The following is a 24,006-nucleotide window of genomic DNA, read 5'->3' as shown; positions in this document are numbered from 1 at the left end:
GTTTATGGAGCCACCCTGGCCTCTTTAGGTTCCTCCCATTTTTCCTTCTCATAGGAATGGTTTGTGATTGCGCCTTCAGTATTTCATTTTTAAGAAACTCCCACTCTTCTTGAACTCCTCCTTAAGTATTTCTGACAATGGGATTCTACCCAGCATAAGTTTAAGTTTGTTATAGTTAGCTCTCCTAAAGTCCAACCTATATGTCTGACTACGTACAGTTTTCCCTTTCCCCAAGATTGTAAATTCCAAAATTACATGGTCACGACTACCCAGAGTGCCTACTACTTTAACCTCATCAACCAATTCTTCTCTGTTGGTGAGAATCAAGTCTAAGATTGCAGATCCTCTTGTTTCCCTGTCACTTTGTGGAATAGGAAGTTGTCAGCAAGACAAGTCAGGAGTTTATTGGATCATGCATTTTTAGCAGAGTTAGACTTCCAACAGATATCCGGGTAATTAAAATCTCCCATGTCTACCACTTCCCATCTCTTTGAGAACTTTGTAATCTGGTCTAGGAGTAATCTGGTCTCATCCAAGTCCTCTGCCTGGTTTGGTGGTCAATAGCAGACCCCCACCATAATAGCATGATTATTTCTTACTCCTTTTATTTTTACCTATAGACTCTCGACCGAACTCCCATGCTCAGTTCATGTACTTCTTCACAAGTGTACACATCTTTGACATACAATGCTACTCCTCCCCCTTATCTGTCTATCCCTTCTAAACAAGTTGTACCCCTCAATCTTAACATTCCAATTATGAGTGACATTCCACCAAGTTTCAGTAATGCCAATTAGGTCAAAATTCCTGTATTAGGGCTACAAGTTCTTCCTGCTTGTTTCCCATACTCTGCGCATTAGTGTACAGACATTGGAATCCATGGTTTATGTGCCCCTAGGTTTTCGTTTCTGAACTTACCCTCAAGTTTATGCTTCCTCGCATACATGGCACTCCAAGCAAATCTTTATTGTCCTCATCTCCAGTTACTGTCTTCATGCTATGCTTTAAATCCTTGTCTCGCTCCCCCATTGGATTTAGTTTAAAGCCCTTCTTATCAGGTTGGCAAGGCTCTCACCGAAAACATTTTTTCCTACCCTGGTGAGGTTCAAACCATCTCCCGATAGAAGAGCTTCATCTCGAAAGCGTAAGCCATGGTCCAAAAATCCAAACCTTTCTTGACGATACCATCTACGCAGCCAGTCATTAATTTGCAGTATTCTTCTTTCCCTTCCTAACCCACAAGCTTTGACAGGAAGAACTGACGAAAAAACAACCTGGGCCCCCAGGTCCTTCACCTTCTTACCCAGAGCCGCATAGTCTCTTTTAATACATTCTAGGCTGTGTCAGGCAATGTCATTTGTTCCCACATGAATGAGCAAGAAAGGGTAATAATCTGTGGGTTTGATGAGTCTTCCTACCCTTTCAGTCACATCCTGAATGTGTGCACCTGGTAGACAGCAGACCTCTCGAGACAACAAGTCCGGTCGGCACACCTTAGACTCTACCCCTCTCAGTAGGGAATCCCCAATTACCAGAACATGCCTCTTCCTAAGCTGGGGAGCGGAAGATTTATTTTTGCACAGAACTGTGCTGAGAGGTGCTGAGCCCCACCAACACACCTCCATGCCAAACAGTGAGGGTTCAGCTGAATGCTGCCTAGCACCAAGAGAGCACCCTCTCCATGCCCACCTGGCCCTGCAGCTGATAGGAAGCTGGCTTAGGGATACATGGGCTGTGTGTGTGTGTGTGTGTGCTGTCAGGTCACAGTTGACTTATGGTGACCACGTAGGGTTTTCAAGGCAAGAGATGTTGGGAGGTGGTTTGCCACTGCCTTCCTCCACATGGGCTGAGAGAGTTCTGGGAGAACTGTGACTAACCCAAGGTCACCCAGCAGGCTTCATGTAGAGGAGTGGGGAAACCAACCCAGTTCCCCAGATTAGAGTCTGCTGCAGTTAACCACGACACCAAGCTGGCTTTCAAACACGGACTAGGTAACTCAGATAATGTATGATGGTGACTGTAATGAAAGTCTTGACCCTCTAATTAACAGTTGCTCCCCACACACACACAGATTTTTCTAGGGCAAGAGCCGCAATACTCTCTAAGTGGATTTGGGTTTACACAATTCTTAGGGGCTGATGAATATATCTGAGAAGGATTTTACATTTCTTTCCCAAATTCACCAAAACTTTATTTTAGACGTAAACCTCTCCCCTCCCCTGGGTCACATTCCTTCTTCCTGGAACTTCATGAATGGACGAAAGTTCTGGATCTTACAAGCCTTTGAATTGTGTTCAATGAATGAATAAGTGTTCAAAAGTGGAAAGCAGTAGCTGCGCCACTTGTTGAAGTGTAGACCAGAACAATGTTAGACCTTGCAATCAAAGAAAGAGTACGTGAAGTATCATGTGGATTCATGTGGACATTAACATGTGTGTGAATTAGGTTGTATACTGTATGGAATTAGCTAGTAATTTTGGGGCTAAGCAGGAATTTTTGGGGACTGCTTCTAATTGATTGTGAGAGATTCCTTTTTCTCACCTGCTTCATTCTATATCAGAGATGTTAAACTCATGTAAACAGACCTGGTTAGTGTTGACTGATAAGTTCCAGAGGGGTCAAGTATGACGGCAGCAGTAGCGATGGCCAAGTTCAGAGCCAGGGTGGACCCAGACCCAGCCTTTGGTAGTCTATGTGCTGGTTGTAACTCACACCAGAGTTATTGTTGTTTATGTGAAAAAAAATAAGTAAAAGTAGTTCCTTTGGTCACGTCATGAAACGACAAGAGTCACTGGAAAAGACAGTCATGCTAGGAAAGGGCAGCAGGAAAAGAGGAAGGCCCAACAAGAGATGGATTGACTCAATAAAGGAAGCCACAGCCTTCAATTTGCAAGATCTGAGCAAGGCTGTCAAAGATAGGACATTTTGGAGGACTTTCATTCATAGGGTCACCATGAGTCGGAAGCAACTTGACGGCACTTACACACACACACACACACACACACACACACACACACACACACACACACACACAGTTCCTTTGTTTGGCTATTTTTAAAAAAGGTTTTGAAATAAATAATTTTTTAATGCCTTGTTAATTACCATTACTTAACTACATATAATTCCAGGGAGTTCGTACTGTGTCAAGTTTGTCAGCGGCTACTTTGGCCTCCCTCGGTGGGACTTCTTCACGAAGGGGCAGTGGAGACACCTCCATTTCTGTTGATACTGAAGCATCTATTAGAGAAATTAAGGTAAGAAACTTGTTAGCAGCGGAAGCTAATAGGGTAACTCTGCTGTACATAGTAAGTTCTGAACACAGCTCTGTTAACAAAGTTTGCCAACAATGGAGCTGTGATACTTTGCTGGGCTAAAACATTTAGTTTGTAATATGCACTTTTACTATACTAAACGTCTTCTGGAAATGAATGAATAGAAAAATCTTTCTTTTATAATGGATAACTTCATTGTCACCATTGCTCAGTGGTAATCCAGTGGTTTTCTTGACATAATGTTTTGCGATCTTCAGGACATCAATGAGTTAAAGGACCAGATTCAAGATGTAGAAGGAAAATACATGCAGGGATTGAAGGAAATGAAGGTACAAGTTTGCTGTAAAGTGTGCTAAACCTTGGCTAAGCTTTCAGAGAGAAAAGAAGAGATGAGTGGAATTTCACTCACATTCTGCCTTGCAGAGATCTGAAACTGCATAATATGTTTATGCCATAGAATGTATTACCCTTCTCACCATGGTCCAACAAATGCTACAAGAACTGCATAGATATAATTAGACCAAAGAGCGAAATAAAGCCCTCTTTTTATATGACACTTTACAGTTGCATAAACAGGAAATGTGGAGAAATACATTTTATTTTGGAGGTTTAGGCTCCATGTTGAGATTTAAAGGTTTACCTCTCCTAGCTAAAGATAGGTAGGAAGGAGAAAGTTAGTTGCTCCCAACCCTTGCTAAGTGCCAGCCATCAACATTTTGGAAATACCTTCATGACAGGAGAGAATGAATTGGTCAGCTTACAATTTAACTGAGAATCTGACTCCTAGGGACATACAGATGTGAAGGGCTAGATTGCATCATCCTGGAAAAGATTATTTGACCCACAAGGGGAGGGCAAACAGGGATAATAGAATTTTTGCCATGGAGGTCCATCTTGGCTGATTATGTCTAGAGGAAGGAGCCCTCACACCTGAGCTCCAGAAGATGGCTGCCATTGCCGCATGGAGTAGAGAAAGGGATGGCTGCCTAGACAAAGAGTCCAAAGTAATGAGAAGCTTTTAGAACTCTGTAACCTCTAAGCTTAGAGGGCCAGCATGGTGTTGGGGGGGGGGGTTAAGAGCCGTGGACCCTAATCTGAAGAACCGGGTTTGATTCCCCACTCCTCCACTTGAAGCCTGCTGGGTGACCTTTGGTCACAGTTCTTTCAGAACTCTCTCAGCCCATGAAGAGGCAGGCAATGGCAAACCACCTCCCAACATCTCTTGCTTCAAAAACCCTACGGGGTCACCATAGGTCAGCTGTGACTTGATGGCACACACATGCACACACACCTTCTAAATTTAAAGAACCTGCCTTAGAATAAGATCAGCTAGGGCATATACAGAATGAGGGGCAGAGGAATTTACATCTTTCTTTGGTATTCATGGCTCAACCCATTGCTGTGCAGGGAGTATGTATGTGGATATTTTACTTTTAATAAATTCTTTACTACTGAATGCTGGTAGTTCTCTGTATCACGTAGACCTCCACCCTTCAAACTTGCTGTTCAAAATAGGCACCAGGGGAAGGGAGGTGGTCAGTTGCTGAACTGCTATTTCCCCAGAAGTATGCAAGTGCAGTAAGCCATCCCTGTGGTAACCAGTCAGTAGTGAGAGACGCAGGCACAAGGAGTGGACTTATTGTGGCAACGCAGAAGGGGAAGCTGGGAGTACTGGCCCTCTTGGCGGATAACTCCTAAAACGGCCAGTTGGTGGCAGCAGTACTGAAAGAGCGAAGAAAACCCCTCCGAGGGTCAGTGAGGCCAGGAAAATGGCCCGTTACTGGGTGGCAACTTGAGCTGGCGCCTAGACCCCTTGGAGGGCTCACAGGTCACCAGGGCCATTTCACTACAAGAATCAGGAAGCAATTTTCCTCCAGGTCAGATTGGCCAGGGATCCTGGAGGATTTTTTTGGCCATCTTCTGGGCATGGAGTAAGGGTCACTGGGGATGTGGGAGGGGAGGTAGTTGTGAATTTCCTGCCTGGTGGACTAAATGAACCTGGTCGTCCCTTCCAACTCTGTGATTCTATTTCACCTTTCCCTTCCCTTAAAGCCCCCATAGCCTCTCTGCTTTTCCTGCCTCCTTCTCTCCTTCCCACCCACCAGCCAACCTGCCTTTATCTCCTCCCCTCTCCAACAGTGTTCTCTATCCCGGCATCTTCTTCCCAGGAAAACTATGGCCTAGCTTCACAGTGGGGACCCTGCAAGAGTGTGTGAGCAGCATCTTATTTTCCCCTTTAGCATTTTCCCCACACTATTTTCTCTTTCATTCCTCCTGGCAATCCCAATATTATCACTTTCCTTTGCTTCCTTCTCTCCTTCCCAGGCACCCACCAGAGTAACTTTTATTTGACTCCCATTTTCAGATACAGTTATTATTTATTTACTTGATTTATACCTCAAATTTTCTCATAATGGGGATTCAAACCATCTTACATAAATCTTCTTTCCATTTTACCCTCACAACTACTACTACAGTGAGTTCTCCCTCAAAGACCAAAACAGTTCTGGAAAGGGCCCTGCCTCCTCTCCCTGCCTTTTTTCTGACAGAAACCAGGACTGATGTGGGCTGTTATCACACTAGGTATTCCCAGCAATGTATTAAGAGTTTGAAAATGTTATAAAAAATACTGTTCGCACTTTCTATGTATTCCCACCAATGTATTAAGAGTTTGAAACTGTTATAAAAAATACTGTTCGCACTTTGTTTGGCCCCTTTAGCTGTGAAGACGTCTTCCTACCATTTTTTAGCCTTGGCATCCAAAAACCCTTTTAAAGCGATGTTTTTTATAACATTTTCAAACTCTTGATACGTCGCTGGGAATACCTAGTGTGGTAACATCCATGGTTGCCTAGCAACAGCCACTGAGGGCATCTGCTTCTTAAAGGTACAGGTGCTGCTTTTATCATTTTGGGTTTTTTTAATCCTCAACATATATATTTTTTAAGATTTCCAATTTTTTCTGCAAATTTGGGGCAATTTTTCAGGAATGGAAAAAGATCTGCCTTGTTTGTCCACAGTTCATGTCTCTGGATTTAAGTATCTTCAGGTATGGCCAGGTTGAGAATTAGAATTCATGATGATGATGATGATGATGATGATTATCCTATTCATATAGAATTGGCTATATAGAAGTGGACTTTGGTCGTTATATATAATTGAAGAATTGCTTTGTTTGTGTTTGACAGAATGGAAGTTTCAGAGCAATTTCAGAGCCATTAAAGAAACGATCAGTTTTACGTTTTGAATTGTTGAGGTAGTATTTGCCTTTAGGTTTCAGTAGTAGTTGAGCATTTTGCTTTAAAAATATCATAAAATGATGTCTTTAAAATATCTCTTTGGTCTAACTGAATCTTTGCAGTTGTCCTGTATTTGTTCTATGGATGTTGAGCTGCAGTTCCTTGTCTTTTTTAAATGCATTTGTTGCTTTGCCTTAAATTCTAATTTTTAAATTCAGAACCGTGTGTGGAGATTATATATAACACGCGTGTTGCTTTTGCATACTTTATACTACTTTGAAAAGTGTGTCTAATTTCATAAAATTCTTACATTTCAAAAAAAATCACATAGTTTAGAACTGACTGGCTTCAGAAAAGCATGAGAGAATCTGGAGAATCTTTTCTAATTCAAACATGCATGCCCTTTTTAAAATTCTGTGCTACAGAATGTCAGTAGTGTCCAGTGGCACCTTAAAGACTAACCGTGTTTCTTTTCTGAGTCAGATATATGGAGATCAAATTGGGAATCTTACCTAAGCAAGGAACTTACAAGGGGGGGGGGAGAGAGGAATTGAGGTAGAGAGTGAATGCTGTCATGAACCTTTCCAGCGTAAATCATTTGTGGGTAGAAAACGTTGAAAAGTAGGTGTGAATCCAGTCAGAGAAAGTATGATTTCTGAATAAGTACAGCAGTTACAAATAATGGTTGAAGGGGAAGTCAGAGGTACGAACATATAAACAAGGTGTTTCAGTGAAAATTTACCAATAGTGAATGGCTCACTAAATAGAGGTAGTCGCCCCTGCCTGGAAGCAGGCACTGGTGCATCTACTCCTAAAGTAACCTACTCTGGACCCAGAAAATCGAATAACTACTACCCAATCTCAAGTGTACCATTCTTGAGTGAGGTGATTGAACAAGTGGTAGCTGAGCAACTTCCTGAATGAAGCAGATAGGTTGGATCCATTCCAGACTAGGTTCAGGTCTGAATGCGACCCTGTTAATTCTCCTGGACCTCTCAGCAGCATTTAATACCATCAGTCATGGTATCCTTCTGTGTACCATTTGGGGTTGGGACTGGGAGGCACCGTTTTGCAATAGTTTCAGTCCTGCCTTGAAGGTGGGCTTCAGAGTGTGGGGCTGGGGGGGACCGCTGCTTAGCCACTGGCTTCTGGGGTCTCACAAGGTTCCACCTTGTCTCCCATGTTTTTAAATGTCTATGTGAAACCACTGGGAGAGGTCATCTGGACATTTGGACTGAGTTGTCACCACTGTGTGGATGCAGATTAGCCTTATCTCTGTCTCGTTCTTCCAATAGGTCCCAGGGAGGCTGTGGAAACCATGAACCTAGATGTAGTTTTAAGTGAATAAGGGCAAACAAGCTGAAACTTAATCCTGAAAAAAGTGGAGGTGCCACTGGTAGGGGGAAGGCTTGAACCAGGAACTGGGATGTCTCCTGTTCTAGATGGGGTTGCGCCACCCCCAGAGGAGCACATTTGCAGCGTGGGGTTGCCGCTGGACCCGGGCCTCCTGTTGAACCAGCTGTGGACATTCCTGAGCAGGACATTCCTTGCCATGATTATATCATACCCATTTGCCCAGTGTAGCCAGTAGAAGAGCATTGTTGGCGACCGATATTAGATTAGATGATGTGCACGTGGATGAGCCATGGAAGGTGTAGCTGATACCAGGTCCTATAACAGTATGGTCTATGGGGACAAAGTTGGCTTCTGTGTCTGATGCAGGGTTTGGTTCCTGGATTTGTATCTGTTGGGTGATCCATGGTTGTTGGTGAGAAGCCATTTTAAAGTGGGGGCTGCACGTAAGCAAGGAAAGTCTTGCCACCCAAGGCCTGTGAAAGAGAGACGTCCTTGTCCAGGAGGGGCTGTAGGTCATTGATGATGCATTCAAGTGCTTTAAATTATGAGCTGTTAGTGATAACCGATGGTGTTCTGTTGTTGGTTTCTTTGGGTCTGTCGTGAGGCAGGCTGACTCTGGGTACCAGAGTCTTTGTTGATCAGCCCCTTTACTGGGCAGGCATTATAATAAAAAAAAGTCTTCCAGGTGAGAGTCCCTTGTCTGATGGATCAAAACAAATGCAGTTGTAACACAGCTTTATTATAGACTTTATATGTTCTGGATTGTAGTTGGAAGCCTGCCGATATGCTTGATGCTCAGTTAATTTTCCTTGTCAAGTGGTGCTTTTATCACAGTATAATTTAAACTGCTGATACATGTAATAGATTGCCCTTTTAACTGCCCTATAGTCAGCATCGAACCAGTTCCCCTTTCTGGCCTGGCCATAATGATCCTTAACCTGCCCAGAAGATGTATATAATGGCTTGGGAACAATTTTAACAAGTTGCCCAATATACAAAGGTTCCTCTCGGGAGCAGAATGAGAAGAGATTAAAGCTGGAAGATGACTGACTTCAGGGCAAGACTTTAACCTTTCCACATCCTTTGCAGTGTCGTTATTCAATTGCACTGGTCTAAGTTTATCGTAATTCTGACTTAGCTGGAAAGATAAAACAGATGGAAGACCATTACAACCTGAAATATTAAGAATTAACTGAAGAGGGAAATGGTCACCACCTGAATATTCTGTCATCTCCAAAGAATCAATCAAATGAAACAAACCAGGTGATACAATAAAATAATCAATAACAGTAGCACCACAATTATCAATACTCGCAAAGTCCCCTTACTATCACCTTGCAGGCAATCATTAACAATAAATAACTCATTGTTGGTAATTAAAGAAGCTAATTGTTTGCCTGCACAATTGATTTTAGGACCTCTAGATCTTCTTGGCTCAAGAGGGAAATTACTTATTGACTGATATTTGAAGCTTTTAAAGAAGAGGCTCTTCATACGTTGTACAAATACGAGCATTTAAATCACCAAGCAGCATTAGAGCAGCTGACGGATACATATCTCCAACTTTCTGAATATAATTATTCAGTTTGCCCCAGTAGTATGTTAATGCTGATTTATGGGCAGCCATAAGAATATATGCATTAATCAAAATGAAAGAGAGATTTAAGAATTTCCGAATAGGAGGACTATAACATTAACCAGTAAACTAACAGAAATCAAACAGTCTCTGCTTGGAGGGGACCTGTTTTAGCTTATTTGAAGGCCTCTAGAGAATAAACAGTGAAACCAGAAATATAGACTTTACTGAGCATCCAAGTCTCTTGCAACAAAACTATATCGTACTTAGCCAGAAACTTCCTAATCTCTTGGGGCCCCATTCTGTTTTCCCCTCCCACCATATTCCCCCTCCCACCATATTTGAAGAGACAAGCTTCCTGGTCTCTTCAAATTGAACGGTGTAAGAAAAACTGCACGCACAAAGGCACCTTGAAGTTTCTAAAATGTATTACCGGAAGTAATATCCCTGGATGAGGGGAAAAATCAGATCCTATTACTTTATGTATCGAAGTTAGTGATATCGGCAAGAGATTTTCTTTAGGTCCAACTCATAATTTTTTTCCATGGACTTCAGTTAGTTTAACGGAAACAACTGCTTAATAGTATTTGGACTTGGTTGATACACTGAAAGCACTGCTTAATCTCATAAATATTTCTTTCCATAGGACTCCCTAGCTGAAGTTGAGGAGAAATATAAGAAGGCTATGGTTTCAAATGCTCAGCTAGATAATGAGAAAACAAATTTCATGTACCAAGTAGATGCTTTAAAGGATGCATTGTTAGAACTGGAAGAACAGCTGGCAGAATCCAGAAGACAATATGAAGAGAAAAATAAAGTAAGTATCAACGAATGATGTCATAACAGGAAAATGTAATTAGGTAAATTTGTCAGAGAAGTGAGACATTTTCTTAACCTTTCTGCTATATGCCAATATTCCTAGTAAGTTTCTACTTTTTATAAGGTTAGGCTTCTTTTTAAGTCCTTTTTTCTGAACAGATAAATTATGATTGGTTCTTGTAGGTTATCCGGGCTGTGTGACCGTGGTCTTGGTATTTTCTTCCCTGACGTTTCGCCAGCAGCTCTAAATTCATAATTTATCTGCCAGCAGCAGATAAATTATGAATTTAGAGCAGATTCCTGCATGGCTTAAAACGCCCCCCCACGCCAGCGTGGGTTTTCCCTTCCAGGAAAGCCCTGCCCCCACACCAGTTCCAAAGGAGATTCGTCTCCCCCCCCTACAGGAATGGGCTGTCAGGCATGTAGATTGAATTCATTTATTTAAATATTACTGTCTTTTCCTTACATAATTGGCCCGAGGGGCTTTGTGACCAGGCGTGGAGTAAACCTTGGGCTTATATGCCAACCCACACTAGATAGCAGACTTTGAACTAGAAAAAGGCCCCACTGTTGTTTATGTTCTTTTCCTCAACACATTAATCATGTGAACATGGCCTACTCATGTAAGCAAGATCCACATTCGGATGGCTGCTTACAGATGACCCAAAAAAGAGGACAAAATTTACACAAAGTTTGCGTATGCTAAATTGAACTACAATTCATCACAACGCGAGCCGTTTCTGATTTCCACGTACTATCTGTTGATGGGAAACATTTCAAGGCCTCTGCTCTCCCTTTGGATGGCTCATTTTAATTTTACTGAGTGGAGATGCCCGGATGGTGGATTGAGAGAGAATGATAATATTTCTGAATTGAATATATATTTTTAATTTCCCTTCGGTCAGTCAATTATAGAATATTATGTACAAAATTAGAATAATAGAATCATAGAGTTGGAAGGGACCACAAGGGCCATCAAGTCCAACCCCCTGCACAATGCAGGAAATTCACAACTACCTCCCCCCAGCCACCCCTAGTGACCAGAAGATGGCCAAGATGCCCTCCCTCTCATCATCTGCCTAAGGTCACAGAATCAGCATTGCTGACAGATGGCCATCTAACCTCTTAAAAACCTCCAGGGAAGGAGAGCTTACCACCTCCCGAGGAAGCCTGTTCCACTGAGGAACCACTAACTGTTAGAAAATTCATCCTAATGTCTAGACGGATACTCTTTGGATTTAATTTCAACCCGTTGGTTCTGGTCCGACCTTCTTGGGCAACAGAAAACAACTCGGCACCATCCTCAATATGACAGCCCCTCAAGTACTTGAACATGGTTCATCATATCCCCTCTCAGTCTTCTCCTCTTCAGGCTAAACGTACCCAGCTCCTTCAACCTTTCCTCATAGGACTTGGTCTCCAGACCCCTCACCATCTTTGTTGCCCTCCTCTGGACACGTTCCGGCTTGTCTACATCTTTTTTAAATTGTGGTGCCCAAAACTGAACACAGTACTCTAGTTGAGGTCTAACCAGAGCAGAGTAAAGTGATACCATCACTTCGTATGATCTGGACACTATACTTCTGTTGATGCAGCCCAAGACTGCATTTGCCTTTTTAGCTACCGCATCACACTGCTGACTCATGTTCATTGTTTGGTCTGTTAAGACCCCAAGATCCTTTTCACACACACTACTGCTCAGACAAGTCTCCCCCATCCTATAATTATGCATTTGATTTTTCCTTCCTAAATGCAGAACTTTACATTTATCTGTGTTGAAGGGCATTTTATTAGTTTTAGCCCAGTTCTCCAGCCTGTCAAGACCATTTTGTATCCTGGCACTGTCTTCTACTGTATTTGCTACCCCTCTCAATTTAGTATCATCTGCAAATTTAATAAGCATCCCCTCTATTCCTTCATCCATATCATTTATAAAGACGTTGAACAACACAGGGCCCAGGACAGATCCCTGAGGAACTCCACTAGTCACTTCTCTCCAAGTGGATGAGGAACCATTAACTAGCACTCTTTGGGTACGATCTGTCAACCAGTTGCACCTAACAATAATAGGATCTAAACCACATTTTCCCAATTTGTCAACTAGAATACTATTACTTTAATGATGATTGTAAAATGTTTGTTTTATAGGATTTTGAAAGAGAAAAACATGCTCATAATACATTGCAATTTCAATTCATGGAAGTCAAAGACGTTTTGAAGCAAAGAGAAGAACTGCTTGCAGTAAGTGAATTCTCAGCACTTAGAATCTAATAGTTTCCCATCCATGTGTTGTCTGGTAACTGGTTAAATACAGATAATGTACTATCCACTATGAATTTCTCCGCAGAAGTAAATACAGTGGGATGAGCTTGGTGAAACAGTAGAACCAAGAATATTTCAATAACCTATTCCATTATTACATTCTTATCCAAACATAACAGCAATTATGGCTTTTCTACACACAAACAATCAAGGAAATGTCCTTCATACATTTTGAACACAAATGGTGTGCCCTTTCTAAAAGGTTTCTGCATTTGTATTGGAGATGCAGTAGCATTTCGGACAGTGTAAAAGATTGGAACAGTCAGGCTATGGATGGGCTGGAGGTGTTTCCTCCTGGCACAAAGATGCCCCAGGGCATCTGCTGCTAAAGAAACACTCTTCTGTGCTCTGTTCCTCTGATTATAATAACCTCAGACTTGTGTGCAGTATTCCACATTCTGAGTACATGATATTAATTTTGGTTATTACCCCCCAGGTCTATAGGGCATCCTCAACATCCAGGAAAAGACCTCCTCCTGGCCACAAGCCAGGGTCAGTCTTCTCCCTCCTCGAGGAGAAAGGGCACCTCAGTTCTCCAGACCAGTATGCTTAGGCAGGAAGCGGGGTTGTTCAGGAGCTCCAAGGGCTCCGAAAGGACTTTTTCACTTCCAAAATACTTTTGGTATTTTTCTTTTCCTCTTCCTACCTGTCCCTAGTTAGGAATATCTTTTCTGTCACAGGGAAGAGGTTTGTAGAGGTCTTGCTGCCTTCCCTTCTCCCTCCAAACTGAGAAAGTGTGGTCCAGTTGATGACTTCCTGCCAGAAGAGAGCTCATCTCTTTGCACATTCAAAACTGAACTCCATTGTTATTAAAGATAACAAGAAGGTTTATTCCTCTCCAGTGGACAGGAAAGGAAGCACGCTTGACAGCATACATTTTACTCCTTAGCAGCCTGAAGCTTCAATATAGGCCACAGGGCCCCAAGAATGTCATGATACCAGCACCTGCTTTGGGAAAGGTACCACTATTACTGGATCATCTCCTACAAGGCCAGTGTCTTTTGGCCAGCCCTCTTAAAGAGGAAGGCCCCCAGGTGAGCACAACAGCAGCTGAGCACTGTGAGCCACTCTGCTGGATGCAGGGCCAAGACTGTGCCAAAGCGCTCTCCCCTGATGCCCTCATGCACGGAGGCATCCCTCACTCCTGGCGGCAGAGGCAAGGAGTGGCATGTAGGACCTCTCCTTTGAAGGGGCTTTTCAGCTCACAGAGATGATTCCCTCAAAAGGGCACCTCTGGGGAGATTCAAGGCCCTTGCGCCACAGAAGCACATGTTTTCCCCCCAGCCTATGCCATCTATAGATAGCTGCCAAGGAGTTTTAGAGGAAGATGTTTAGAGCATCGCGGTTTTCATACAGTATTATGGACACTTTGTTAGCTTCTAAATGAAAATCCACAAAGACGGTGTTTAACAGCCTCTAGAGAGCCTTCGTGACACCGTGTGCCAAAAGAGGGGTTGTCAGATGAACTCTTGAACGATGAGGTCTGCAGGAAGGACGGAGCACAAATACTGTGTGGAGGGCAGGACTCTTTCGTGTTAAGGTGAGGAGGTGATTTTAGCTCGTCACCATAGACACAGGTTTTTGAAAGACGCTGGCCTTGAAGAATCCACCATTTTTCTTCACGGAACCTGAATAGGATCCTAAATGTCCTTTGAAGCCTTTGGCTTCCAGTGCCTCTGATGGTTATTATGAACAAGAGACTGCAAGGCTGAAAATAACTAGCCTGAAGGTTTTGAGGATGGAAATAGCTCCCATCTGTTTTCTGGCTCCCAGGAGAAATTACAACAGCCCTGACGGGGGCCCCTGTGTGAAGAAAGGCAGAGGGAGGGAGGCTGGGCCACTCTGGCCTTTTCCTTGGCTGCTTGGTTACCTGCTAGAAAGTTGGCGGAGCTTTTTATCATAAGTTGGGACGGTTCGGGGATTTCAGAAATATGGCAGGTTGCATCAGTGGGGGCTCCGGTGCATGTAACTTTTTCTTTGCTAATGTTGAAAGCTTAGATTCTCCCCCCCCCTTCTGATTAACTCTCTCGTCTGCTTTCTGTCTCTTTGTTTGCTCCTGCCCCTCAGGAAATCCAGCAACTGCACCAGAAACAGGAGGGCTATAACAGGGAAATTTCTGATCTTCAGGAGACAATAGAGTGGAAAGAAAAAAAGATAGGGGTAGGATTCTCCATCCTGTCAGAAATGTTGTTGATTGTCAGTGCTGTCATTTAAACCAAAGAATGCTATGAAAATATGTAATAAACTCAGTTAATACTCCCAGGGGTTTCTTGTGCCATTCAAGCATTCCTCTACGTGTCCCCTGGGGCGGGTCTGGATTTCCCACTCTGGCTGCAGCTTCTCCCACTGAATTGGAATCTGCTCCCTCCCGAGGGCTGCCCAGCTTCCTCCATGGGGCTTTTTAAGTACCGTGTGCGGCTGCAGTGGCAACGGGGAGGGGTCTCAGAAGCCATAGGGGACAGGCAGTAGCTCCGCCCACTGCAATTCATCCCCAAGCGCCTGTATTTTTACCCTGCAAACCTACGAACACTTTTCTGAGAGGGAGTCCCGTTGAACAGACCACAGTTGGATACTGAGTAGACCTGGTTAGGATTGCTCTCAATTTGGCTGCTTCAGTATGGATAGTATACTGCAATTTGTGTCTCTATTAAGCCAAGTAATGACTACATACCTTATCTGTTGATTATTAAACTCATAACAGTGTAAAAGAATGCACATATAAGATACTGTATATAAGGAGACCTGCATTCTGATAAACTGAGTTGCAGCTATCTTAGTAGTAACTCTCTAAACCATTTGGAGACCAAGAACAAGTTGGGTTCTTTGTTGATGTTGTTGTTTTGTTTTTAAGGAAGGAATTCAGCAACCAGAAATACCTCAATTGGGATTTTATACAAATGGAGCAAATTTCAATGTTTTGTCCACTTTATATTTGTAGATAGGTTTGGTGATGGTGTGTTGAAATCCCTTGGAACAATGTAGGAGATGAATAAGCTTGTAGTGCAGATTTGTGTTGTGCTAAGCAAAAAAGTCCCAATCTAAGTGCTTCTCTGAGTTCTATAGATACATGTTGCTGAGTGATATGTGTCCCATTCCCAGAATATAGTGCAAATGTCTTGTGTTACACACCACATTCCTTCAATTAGGACTCTGCTCCTGCTGTTTATCCCAGGAAATTTCCTTAAACAGGACTCACTGTACTCCTTATAAAGTTTGGACGCCATGTCTCTCTCATAGAATCATAGAGTTGGAAGGGACCACCAGGGTCATCTAGTCCAACCCCCCTGCCCAATGCAGGAAACTACAACTACCTCCCCCCCACATCCCCAGTGACCCCAACCCTCCCCCCACCATGCAGGATCCCACAATCAAAGCACTCCCGACAGATGGCCATCCAGCCTCTGCTAAAAGACCTCCAAAGACCGGGACTCCACCATCCTCCGAGGCAGTGCATTCCACCATCGAACAGCCGTCACCGTCAGGAAGTTCTTCCTAATGTTTAGGTGGAATCGCTTTTCTCTTAGTTTAAATCCATTACTCCGTGTCCTAGTCTCTGAAGCAACAGAGAACAAGCTAGTTCCCTCATCAACATGACATCCCTTCAAATATTTAAACATGGCTATCATGTCTCCCCTCAACCTTCTCTTCTCCAAACTAAACAAATCCAACTCCCTAAGTCTGTCCTCATAGGGCATGGATTCCAGACCTTTGACCATTCTGGTCGCCCTCCTCTGGACACGCTCCAACTTGTCAACATCCTTCTTAAATTGTGCAGCCCAAAACTGGACACAATATTCCAAGTGAGGTCTGACCAATGCAGAATACAGTGGTAGTATTACTTCCCTTGATCTAGACACAATACTCCTATTGATGCAGCCCAGAATTGCATTGGCCTTCTTAGCCGCCATAGCACACTGTTAACTCATGTTCCGTTTGTGGTCCACTAAGACTCCCAGATCTCTTTCACAAGTACTGTTGTCAAGCCAACTCTCTCACATCCTGTACCTGTGCCTTATGTTGTTTCTGCCTAGGTGAAGTACCTTACACTTCTCCCTATTGAAATCCATTTTATTACTTATGGCCCAGCTCTCCAGTCTATCGAGGTCATTCTGAACTCTGACCCTATCCTTTGGGGTATGAACTACCCTTCCTAACTTGGTGTCATCTGCAAATTTGATTAGCATGCTCTCTATCCCATCATCCAAGTCATTTATAAAAATATTAAATAGTACCCCTGTGGCACCCCACTGGTCACTCCTCTCCAGGATGAAGTTGTGCCATTAATGAGCACCCTTTGGGTTCGGTTGGTCAACCAATTCCCAATCCACCTAACAGTAGCAGTGTCCAGCCCACATTTTACTAGGTTTGTTTCAAGAAGATCATGGGGGACTTTATCAAAGGCTTTACTGAAATCAAGGTACACAACATGATCACCACCACACAACGCACTGCCTAATCATAAGTAATTTTGCCTGCAAGTGACTGCCGCAAATGTGCCATATTAAGCAGCAGCAGCAGGAAAACAAGTGAGAGCCAGTGTGGCGTAGTGCTTAAACTGTTGGACTAGGCCCAGGTTCGAATCCCCATTCTGCTACGGAAGCTTGCTGGGTGACCTTGGGCCAGTCACACACTCTCAGTCTAACCTGCCTCACAGGGTTGTTGTGCGGAAAAATAGAGGAGAGAGGAATGATGTAGCTACTTTGGGTCTCCATTGGGGAGAAAAGTGGGGTATAAATGAAGCACATTTAAATTAATTAAATATCGTAAATTAACAATAATTAAATCAAACCTGCATCAGTGTGCCATCCTGAGAAGTGTAATTTACAACAATTTTGAAGCCTGGAGAAAAAATTTTTGTTTTTAGTGGAGGAAAAAACCCAAAGATTTCTGGAAAAATTAAAATATATGCAGTACTTTCTTACCAAGCCTAAACTTATTTTACCGCTTTAATAACATAAAATGTAAGTTACTCAGCATGTAAGATTGCAGTGCTTGGCATATTTATGAAATTTAACAATATCAGTGCAAAATTGCAAAAGCCAAATTGCAAATTAAAGAGAGAGAGAGCTGTGAACTGCCTGCTCCCTGGTGCTCCCTTGGACCTCGCGTCTTCTGAGAGGTGGGCGGGGGGGGGGGGGAGTTGAAAATAGATATTGTTGTAAACGGTAAAAGTGTATTACTTCAACAGAAGCAGTCTGAGGGAGTCAAACGTAGACTCCCTCAGACTGTTTCTTATATGGATATGACTTATATGGATATGAGGTTAGACTATAACACTGAACTATTCAACAGTGTATTATAAACATTGTAACATATGAATTATGGACAGAATTAATCATATTTAAACAATTGGTGTATCCTAGAAAATGCTAGTATCGCCTCCAGCAAGACAGCAATAGGATGCTGGTTTCCCAGGTGGTGGGTATCTCTGCGTGACCGGCCTCTAAGGGAGAGGGCAGCAAAGGCTTAGCCCTCGGGAGTGGCGAGGGAGCAGGTACGGGGTCCTGGCTTCCACCCTCTCCACCAAGCTGTCTCACAGTAGCCAGAAGCAAGCTGCAACCAAGCCCCTCACGACAGCCCTGTGAGGTACATTAGGCTGAGAAAGAGTGACAGGCCCATGGTCCACCCTGCCTCTCAGCTTTCCTGCCTTCCCTTCCCCCCCCCCCCCCCAGCACCAGGCTGGACCAGTTGCAAAAGTCATGAGATAGGAAGGTTTCGTGGAAGGGGCCGCTGCCAGGCCCAGCCAAAACACACAAGTCGTGTGGAGGCTGCCTCTGGACCCTGGCTGGCTTTGTTACATCGAGTCACTGCCACAGCCATACCATTGTGAGTTGTGCAAATTGCGTGTTAGTACATTACCTGGTATAGGGGAGAAGTGGAGGTGGACCAGGAGGCCAGAATAGCCCTGCCCTCCCACCCCTCCCTTTTACTGACAGAAACCAAGGTTTGAAGACTGGTGATATTGTTGTGGTTTCCTAGCACACCCCCCCCCCCACAATGACCAGAGGGTATCAATTTCTCAAAATTACAGGCACTTCTTTTTTATTTGGTGTGGTTAGCCCCCCCCCCTCCCTGGTGATGTTTATTTTTTTTAAGGTTTCAGAGTCTTCTCAGGGTTTTAAAATGCTCTGTCTTTGTGTTCATGGCTCCAGTCTCTGGATTTAAGTATCCACAGATGGGGCCATGTTGAAAATTAGATATGTCGATGACCTGGTGCACACAGCTGTCCAGCCATATATTTGAGCCCTATAGGTGTGTTTTAATTTTGAACCCTCATATTTATATATAAGAAACACATTGGCATTCTCAGAGGAATAACCCAAAATGCTACCGAAAGGAATAAAAGTTGCTAAGTCCCCTTTTAAGCCTTCCACTGAAACTGCCTGGGTGGTCTCTTCCTGCTAGAAAGTTGCCTTCTTGGCCCCCTCAAGCCAGGCCTTGATGCTTCTAAATAAATAAACTGGCTTCCGGGCTTCCTCAAACGCAGTGAGTTCCTGGAAGCACTTTACCTCTTTTCCCCAGCTGCCCCCTGTGTCCCCCCCCCAAAAAAAACCCTGCTTAAGTGTCTGGGGACCCTTCAGAACAATATGCTTCATAGCTCAGATAACTGTAGCAAAAAGGGGGAAATCAGCAGAACTCCCTCCCTCAAATTTCTCACATAAACTTTTGCTCTGTTCATAAGGCTTTCGCAAGAGTGCGATGGGGTCAATTTTGACACCCGAGCATGTCCTCTGACTTGTCAGCAGCTCTTTCAAGGGGTTGCTGCTGGGGGAAGGCGTTAATCTTGCATGCTTCATAATACAGTGGCTGATGTGCACATTTAAGAACATTTAGTAGTCACATCTTGTGTATAATGGAATAGATTATTAACTGTCAACAGCACTGTTTCATTTTCATGTATGCTGTCACATTAGTGTGTGTGTGCCGACAAGTCACAGCTGATTTATGGCAACCCCGTAGGGTTTTGAAAGCAAGAGACCTTTCGGAGGTGGTTTGCCATTCCCTGCTTCTACATGGGCTGACTGGAGTGAACTGTGACTGGCCCAAGGTCACCCAGCAGGTGTCATGTGGAGGAGCAGGGAATCGAACCCAGTTCTCCAGATTAGAATCCACCGCTCTTAACCACCGGACCACGCTGTCTGTCTGTAGCATTAGTAACCTATCAGCCGCTAAACATTATAATGAGGGAAGCATTAACTCACTCTTGCACTACTGTACTGTATTGCTAGTAAAGGAGAAACCATATAAATTATAACTGTAAAAAGGGGACATAAAGAAACTTAGGCAAAATCATAACTTATTGTGATAGGGATGTGACTTGGAACATTTGTGAAACCAAGGATTGTAGGTGCCAGTCTCAGAGTAATTAAATAAGCTTGTTGATATGTATTTTTATATGTCGCTGTAGTTGTGAAATGTTAATAACTGCTGAGGCTGTTAAGAACATGGCTCATTTGCGAAAATGGCTATTATTAAGACCTGTAATGGAAGCCTTCATAACAGCTACAAACATGATTCCTCTTTGTGCATACGAATTCTATTATCTTTCCATATCTGAAACCTACTTATTGCTTATTTTCTTCATTTTTTTCTCCCTCCCTTCTTGTTGACTACTTATCTTTTGCTGGTTTCTTGAAAATTTAGGCATTAGAGAGGCAGAAAGAGTTCTTTGATTCCATAAGAAGTGAGCGAGATGATCTTAGAGAGGAGGTGAATATGCTGAAGGAACAATTGAAGGTACGCAGAAAAAATCAGAAAAGCTGACTTGAGCTTTGTAATAGGGGCAGGATGAAATAAATGTGAGTAAAGTACACCAGCTTTATACTTGCTGTGTAGACTGTATTGTCCAACTTATACAGCCACATTATGGTATCTAGTGAGGATTACTGTTGAGGGAAAAAGTATACTAGCATTATTTGACAGACGTCTAAATCCAAAATTGGGTAATACCTCTTTATAAAGACCACCCTCAGTATCACAGAACTGGGCAAGCTTTTGGGTTCTCCTGAATATCAAAGATGTGTGTTAAAAAAAGTCACACAAGACTTCTCTGTTTGCCAGGGCTTTTTGGGAGGTGATGGTGGTGGAGGCTGCATGCATTTTTAGGGAGGGAGGGGATTGTGTGAGGTTTTATTGTGTTTTCTTTTGTTTTTAATTTTTATTTGTAAACTACTTTGAGCTATGGAAAAGGTAGGGTATAAATATTTTAATGAATAGTTTTATTTTATTTTTAAAGTTGTGGAAGAGAAGAAAAATGTTTTTCAGGCCATGATAGAAAAGCTTCTGGTCTGCAGTTTGTTCAGGAAGGGCTGAAAAAAAAAGGGCTGAAAAAGCCGAACTCTGCTTATATGCGGGTCAATACGGGAGGGGAGGGGAGGGAGGAGGGAGGGGGGAACTTACCACTACCGCCGCCTTTTCCCGGCCGGGAGCGGCCTCCAGAGGCCCCCTGCGGCCGCAGGGAGGCCGCGCCGCCGGGCCCGCGCCCCTTCCCGCCGCCAGGAGCGGCCTGGGGGGGCCTCCTGCAGATGCAGGAAGGCCACCCCCGCCGGATCCGCCGCTTCCCGCCGCCAGGAGCCTGGTCAGGTAAGCCTGCGGGGGGGGGGGGGTTATAAGCCGACCCTCGGCTTACACGCGGGTGCCTAATTTTCCCCCATTTTTGGGGAGAAATTAGGCACCTCGGCTTATACGCGGGTCGGCTTAAACACGGGTATATACGGTAGTTTGTGCTGGGTAAAACTGGTTAAAGTTACAACAAAGCTTTTTGGTAAGAAAGAATATAAAACTCATATTCTCAAGTGGAGCCCCCCCCCCCTTTCCTTCCAGGAAGGTTTTAGTGCAGCTGCTTTGGGATATTTTGATTGGTCCTAATAAAAATTATTACGTGATTCTTATTTTTTTTTATTTTCTGGACCAGTGTGGCTGGACCATCTTTTATAGAGGCGACAGCATGCCTCTTCATTGACTGTGTTCCTTTATATCTGTGGTACAATCCGTTGACAGCAGCTCTTGCTAAAAACATTAAGCTAAGTGTGTGTTGCCTAGCAAGAAGCCACATCCAGAGTGGTCTTAGAAAACAGCCTGGTCTAGCAGCTGACATGTTGGGTTTGGAAACAGTAAAATCCGAGGTCAAATCCACATCTGACTATGAAGCCACTGCGCTAACTAACCTCACAAGACTACTGTCAGGATAAAATGTTGCTGTGAACTTCTTAGAGAAAGGAAAAGATAAAAGTATAACTAGAAGCTCTGCACAGATCGAGATATCTCTATTTATCAAAATAATTATCTGAAGAAGCATCTTCTCCCATACATTCCTGCCCGGGAATTAAGATCGCAGGGAGATGCCCTCTTGACTGTCCCACCGATTAAAGACGCTCATTTGGTGGTGGGTACGTGAGAGGGGGCCTTTTCTGTGGCAGCTCCACCATTATGGAATAACTTCCCCAGGGAGGTTCACCTGGGCCCCCCTCTTTGTCAGTCTTCAGGAGACAGCTGAAGACTGTTTTATTGAGGACAGCATTTTAATTGATTGATTGATTTAGCTTTTATTATTGGCAGTCCTGAGTGGAGTTTTTAAACTTTGATTTTTATGGGTTTTATAATTGTGTTTTTTATTATAAGTTGCTTTATTTATATTGCCTTGCGTTCCGCAGAGGAAAAAGACAGCTAATAAATGTTTTAAAGAAATAAAGAAATATCAAAATGCTTCTTCTGTTTATCAGATGTGCCAGAGGACACATGTCTAATGTGTGTGAATATGCTTTGTGTCACCTATGATTTGGCGGTTGAGCTTGCTGCTAACAAATTTCATGTCCTAGTTGTTCCACTAGTATAATGTAGCATAATACAAAGTTTCATTATTTTTAACTGCAGAAGCATGGGCTCATCCCTAATTCAGAGATGGCTACCAATGGAGAAACTTGTGGTGACATACCGTCAGGTTCTTCCTCGATTGTTCCAGTGACAGGTCATGCTGTTCAGTTAGTTGAAGATGGAAATCTAGGTAAGATCCTTCTTTTTTATCATTACTTTTAATTTAAAGAGGTAGTGTTCTGAACTAACCAATCACCAGCATGCTGCTTGTTCAATCACTTCTCTACATTTTATTTTCTACTGATGCTGATGATCATGTTGAGCATCCTGCTTTTTTTCTTTGCATTTAAAAGGGGAATTAAACTAATGCCTTTTATTTCTCCAATCTAAAAAGTAGGTGATTTAAAGGCATCGTTGATTAGTAACAGAACATGTATAAAAAGTATAAAACTATCTTTGTGTAGAAAAACATAGAATACATGAATGTTATGAGGAGCTCCGAAGTTGCTTTGCTCCTGAGCAACACATGGGGAAGGTTTTTTTTAAAGGGACTAAAAGCAGCTTACACTATTCCTTTCTCATAGTATCCTCACAACAACCCTGTGAGGTAAGTTAGGCTGAGAGTATGTGACTGGCCCAAGATCACCCAGCAAGTTTCCATGGCACAGTGAGGATTTGAACCAGGGTCTCCCAGATCCTAGCCCAGCACTCTAACCACTGTACCACACTGGCTCTCTAATGAGATAACTAGGTTAATAGTGCTTGAACCTTTAGACTAATATGGAATATTGTTATTCACACTAACTTGTACACAATACACTTTTGGCTGCAGCAGGAGGGGGAGATGAGGAACTCCCATTCCACTGGCAGAAATGCCATCCATTAGCAGAGTCCTGACGTGGGATCCAGGCAACAGGAGTAAAAAAAAGTATATATGGCCCAAATCCTCTTTCTGAAAAGAAAACCCCCCCAATAATCTTCAGCCCGTATGCTCTTGTCCTTAATACAGTTACTTACTGGGATAAAAGTCCCATTCAGATTTACAAGAAGTCTGTCTACATAACTATATATAGAGAGAGAGACTGACAGTAGAGATTGCCAGTTCTGTTGGGTCTGTGAAACCTTCGCAGTATGAATAAAAGCAGACCAGGTTTATAAAGATCATACTGTTGTTGGGGATGGAAACATTTCACTGTTCATTCAGCGTACTAATTCAATTGCTTCTTCGGCTTCTTTGGCAGATTTCTTTGCAAGTCTTTTTGATTCATTCTCTCTTCTGGGTTTTAAGTGAGGGGATAAGTTCAGTAGTATACCCTGCAGTTTGGACCCTTCAACTTTCTTAATGATCTTTTAGGCAGAGCCATTGAAATGGAGATGAAAAAAGAGAGTGTGGAGAATGTGAGGAAAAAAGAAATCTTGCAGAATACTGAGCGTGAGGAACACACAGAGGAGAATAAGGAGATGGAAATTGTACAGGAATGTTTGGACACAAAGCCGTTGCCCACTGGTGGAAATGTGGAGGCAGAGAAAATCACAGAAGGCCAAGTTGTATCAGCGCCGTCATTAAATAGTGGACTTGAGGAATCAGCTAAAAATATTTCAGTGCATG

At 43.2% G+C, this 24,006-nt stretch overlaps 1 protein-coding gene across 1 annotated transcript in view; it reads left to right on the top strand.

The window, feature by feature from the left end:
- LRRFIP1 (LRR binding FLII interacting protein 1) overlaps window positions 1-24,006 on the top strand; it is a 96,491-nt gene that overhangs the window by 52,302 nt on the left and 20,183 nt on the right. The window contains exons 9-15 of the mRNA XM_056861244.1: window positions 3,129-3,254; window positions 3,530-3,601; window positions 10,090-10,260; window positions 12,411-12,503; window positions 14,652-14,744; window positions 20,229-20,321; window positions 22,458-22,587. Of these exons, the coding sequence (XP_056717222.1) occupies window positions 3,129-3,254; window positions 3,530-3,601; window positions 10,090-10,260; window positions 12,411-12,503; window positions 14,652-14,744; window positions 20,229-20,321; window positions 22,458-22,587 (778 nt within the window). The remainder of the gene's footprint in view (window positions 1-3,128; window positions 3,255-3,529; window positions 3,602-10,089; window positions 10,261-12,410; window positions 12,504-14,651; window positions 14,745-20,228; window positions 20,322-22,457; window positions 22,588-24,006) is intronic.

Source organism: Euleptes europaea, chromosome 15, assembly GCF_029931775.1.
Source record: "Euleptes europaea isolate rEulEur1 chromosome 15, rEulEur1.hap1, whole genome shotgun sequence".
Lineage (NCBI taxonomy): Eukaryota > Metazoa > Chordata > Lepidosauria > Squamata > Sphaerodactylidae > Euleptes > Euleptes europaea.
The sequence above is the reverse complement of the archived record's forward strand: the minus strand, read 5'-3'. Positions and strand labels throughout refer to the sequence as shown.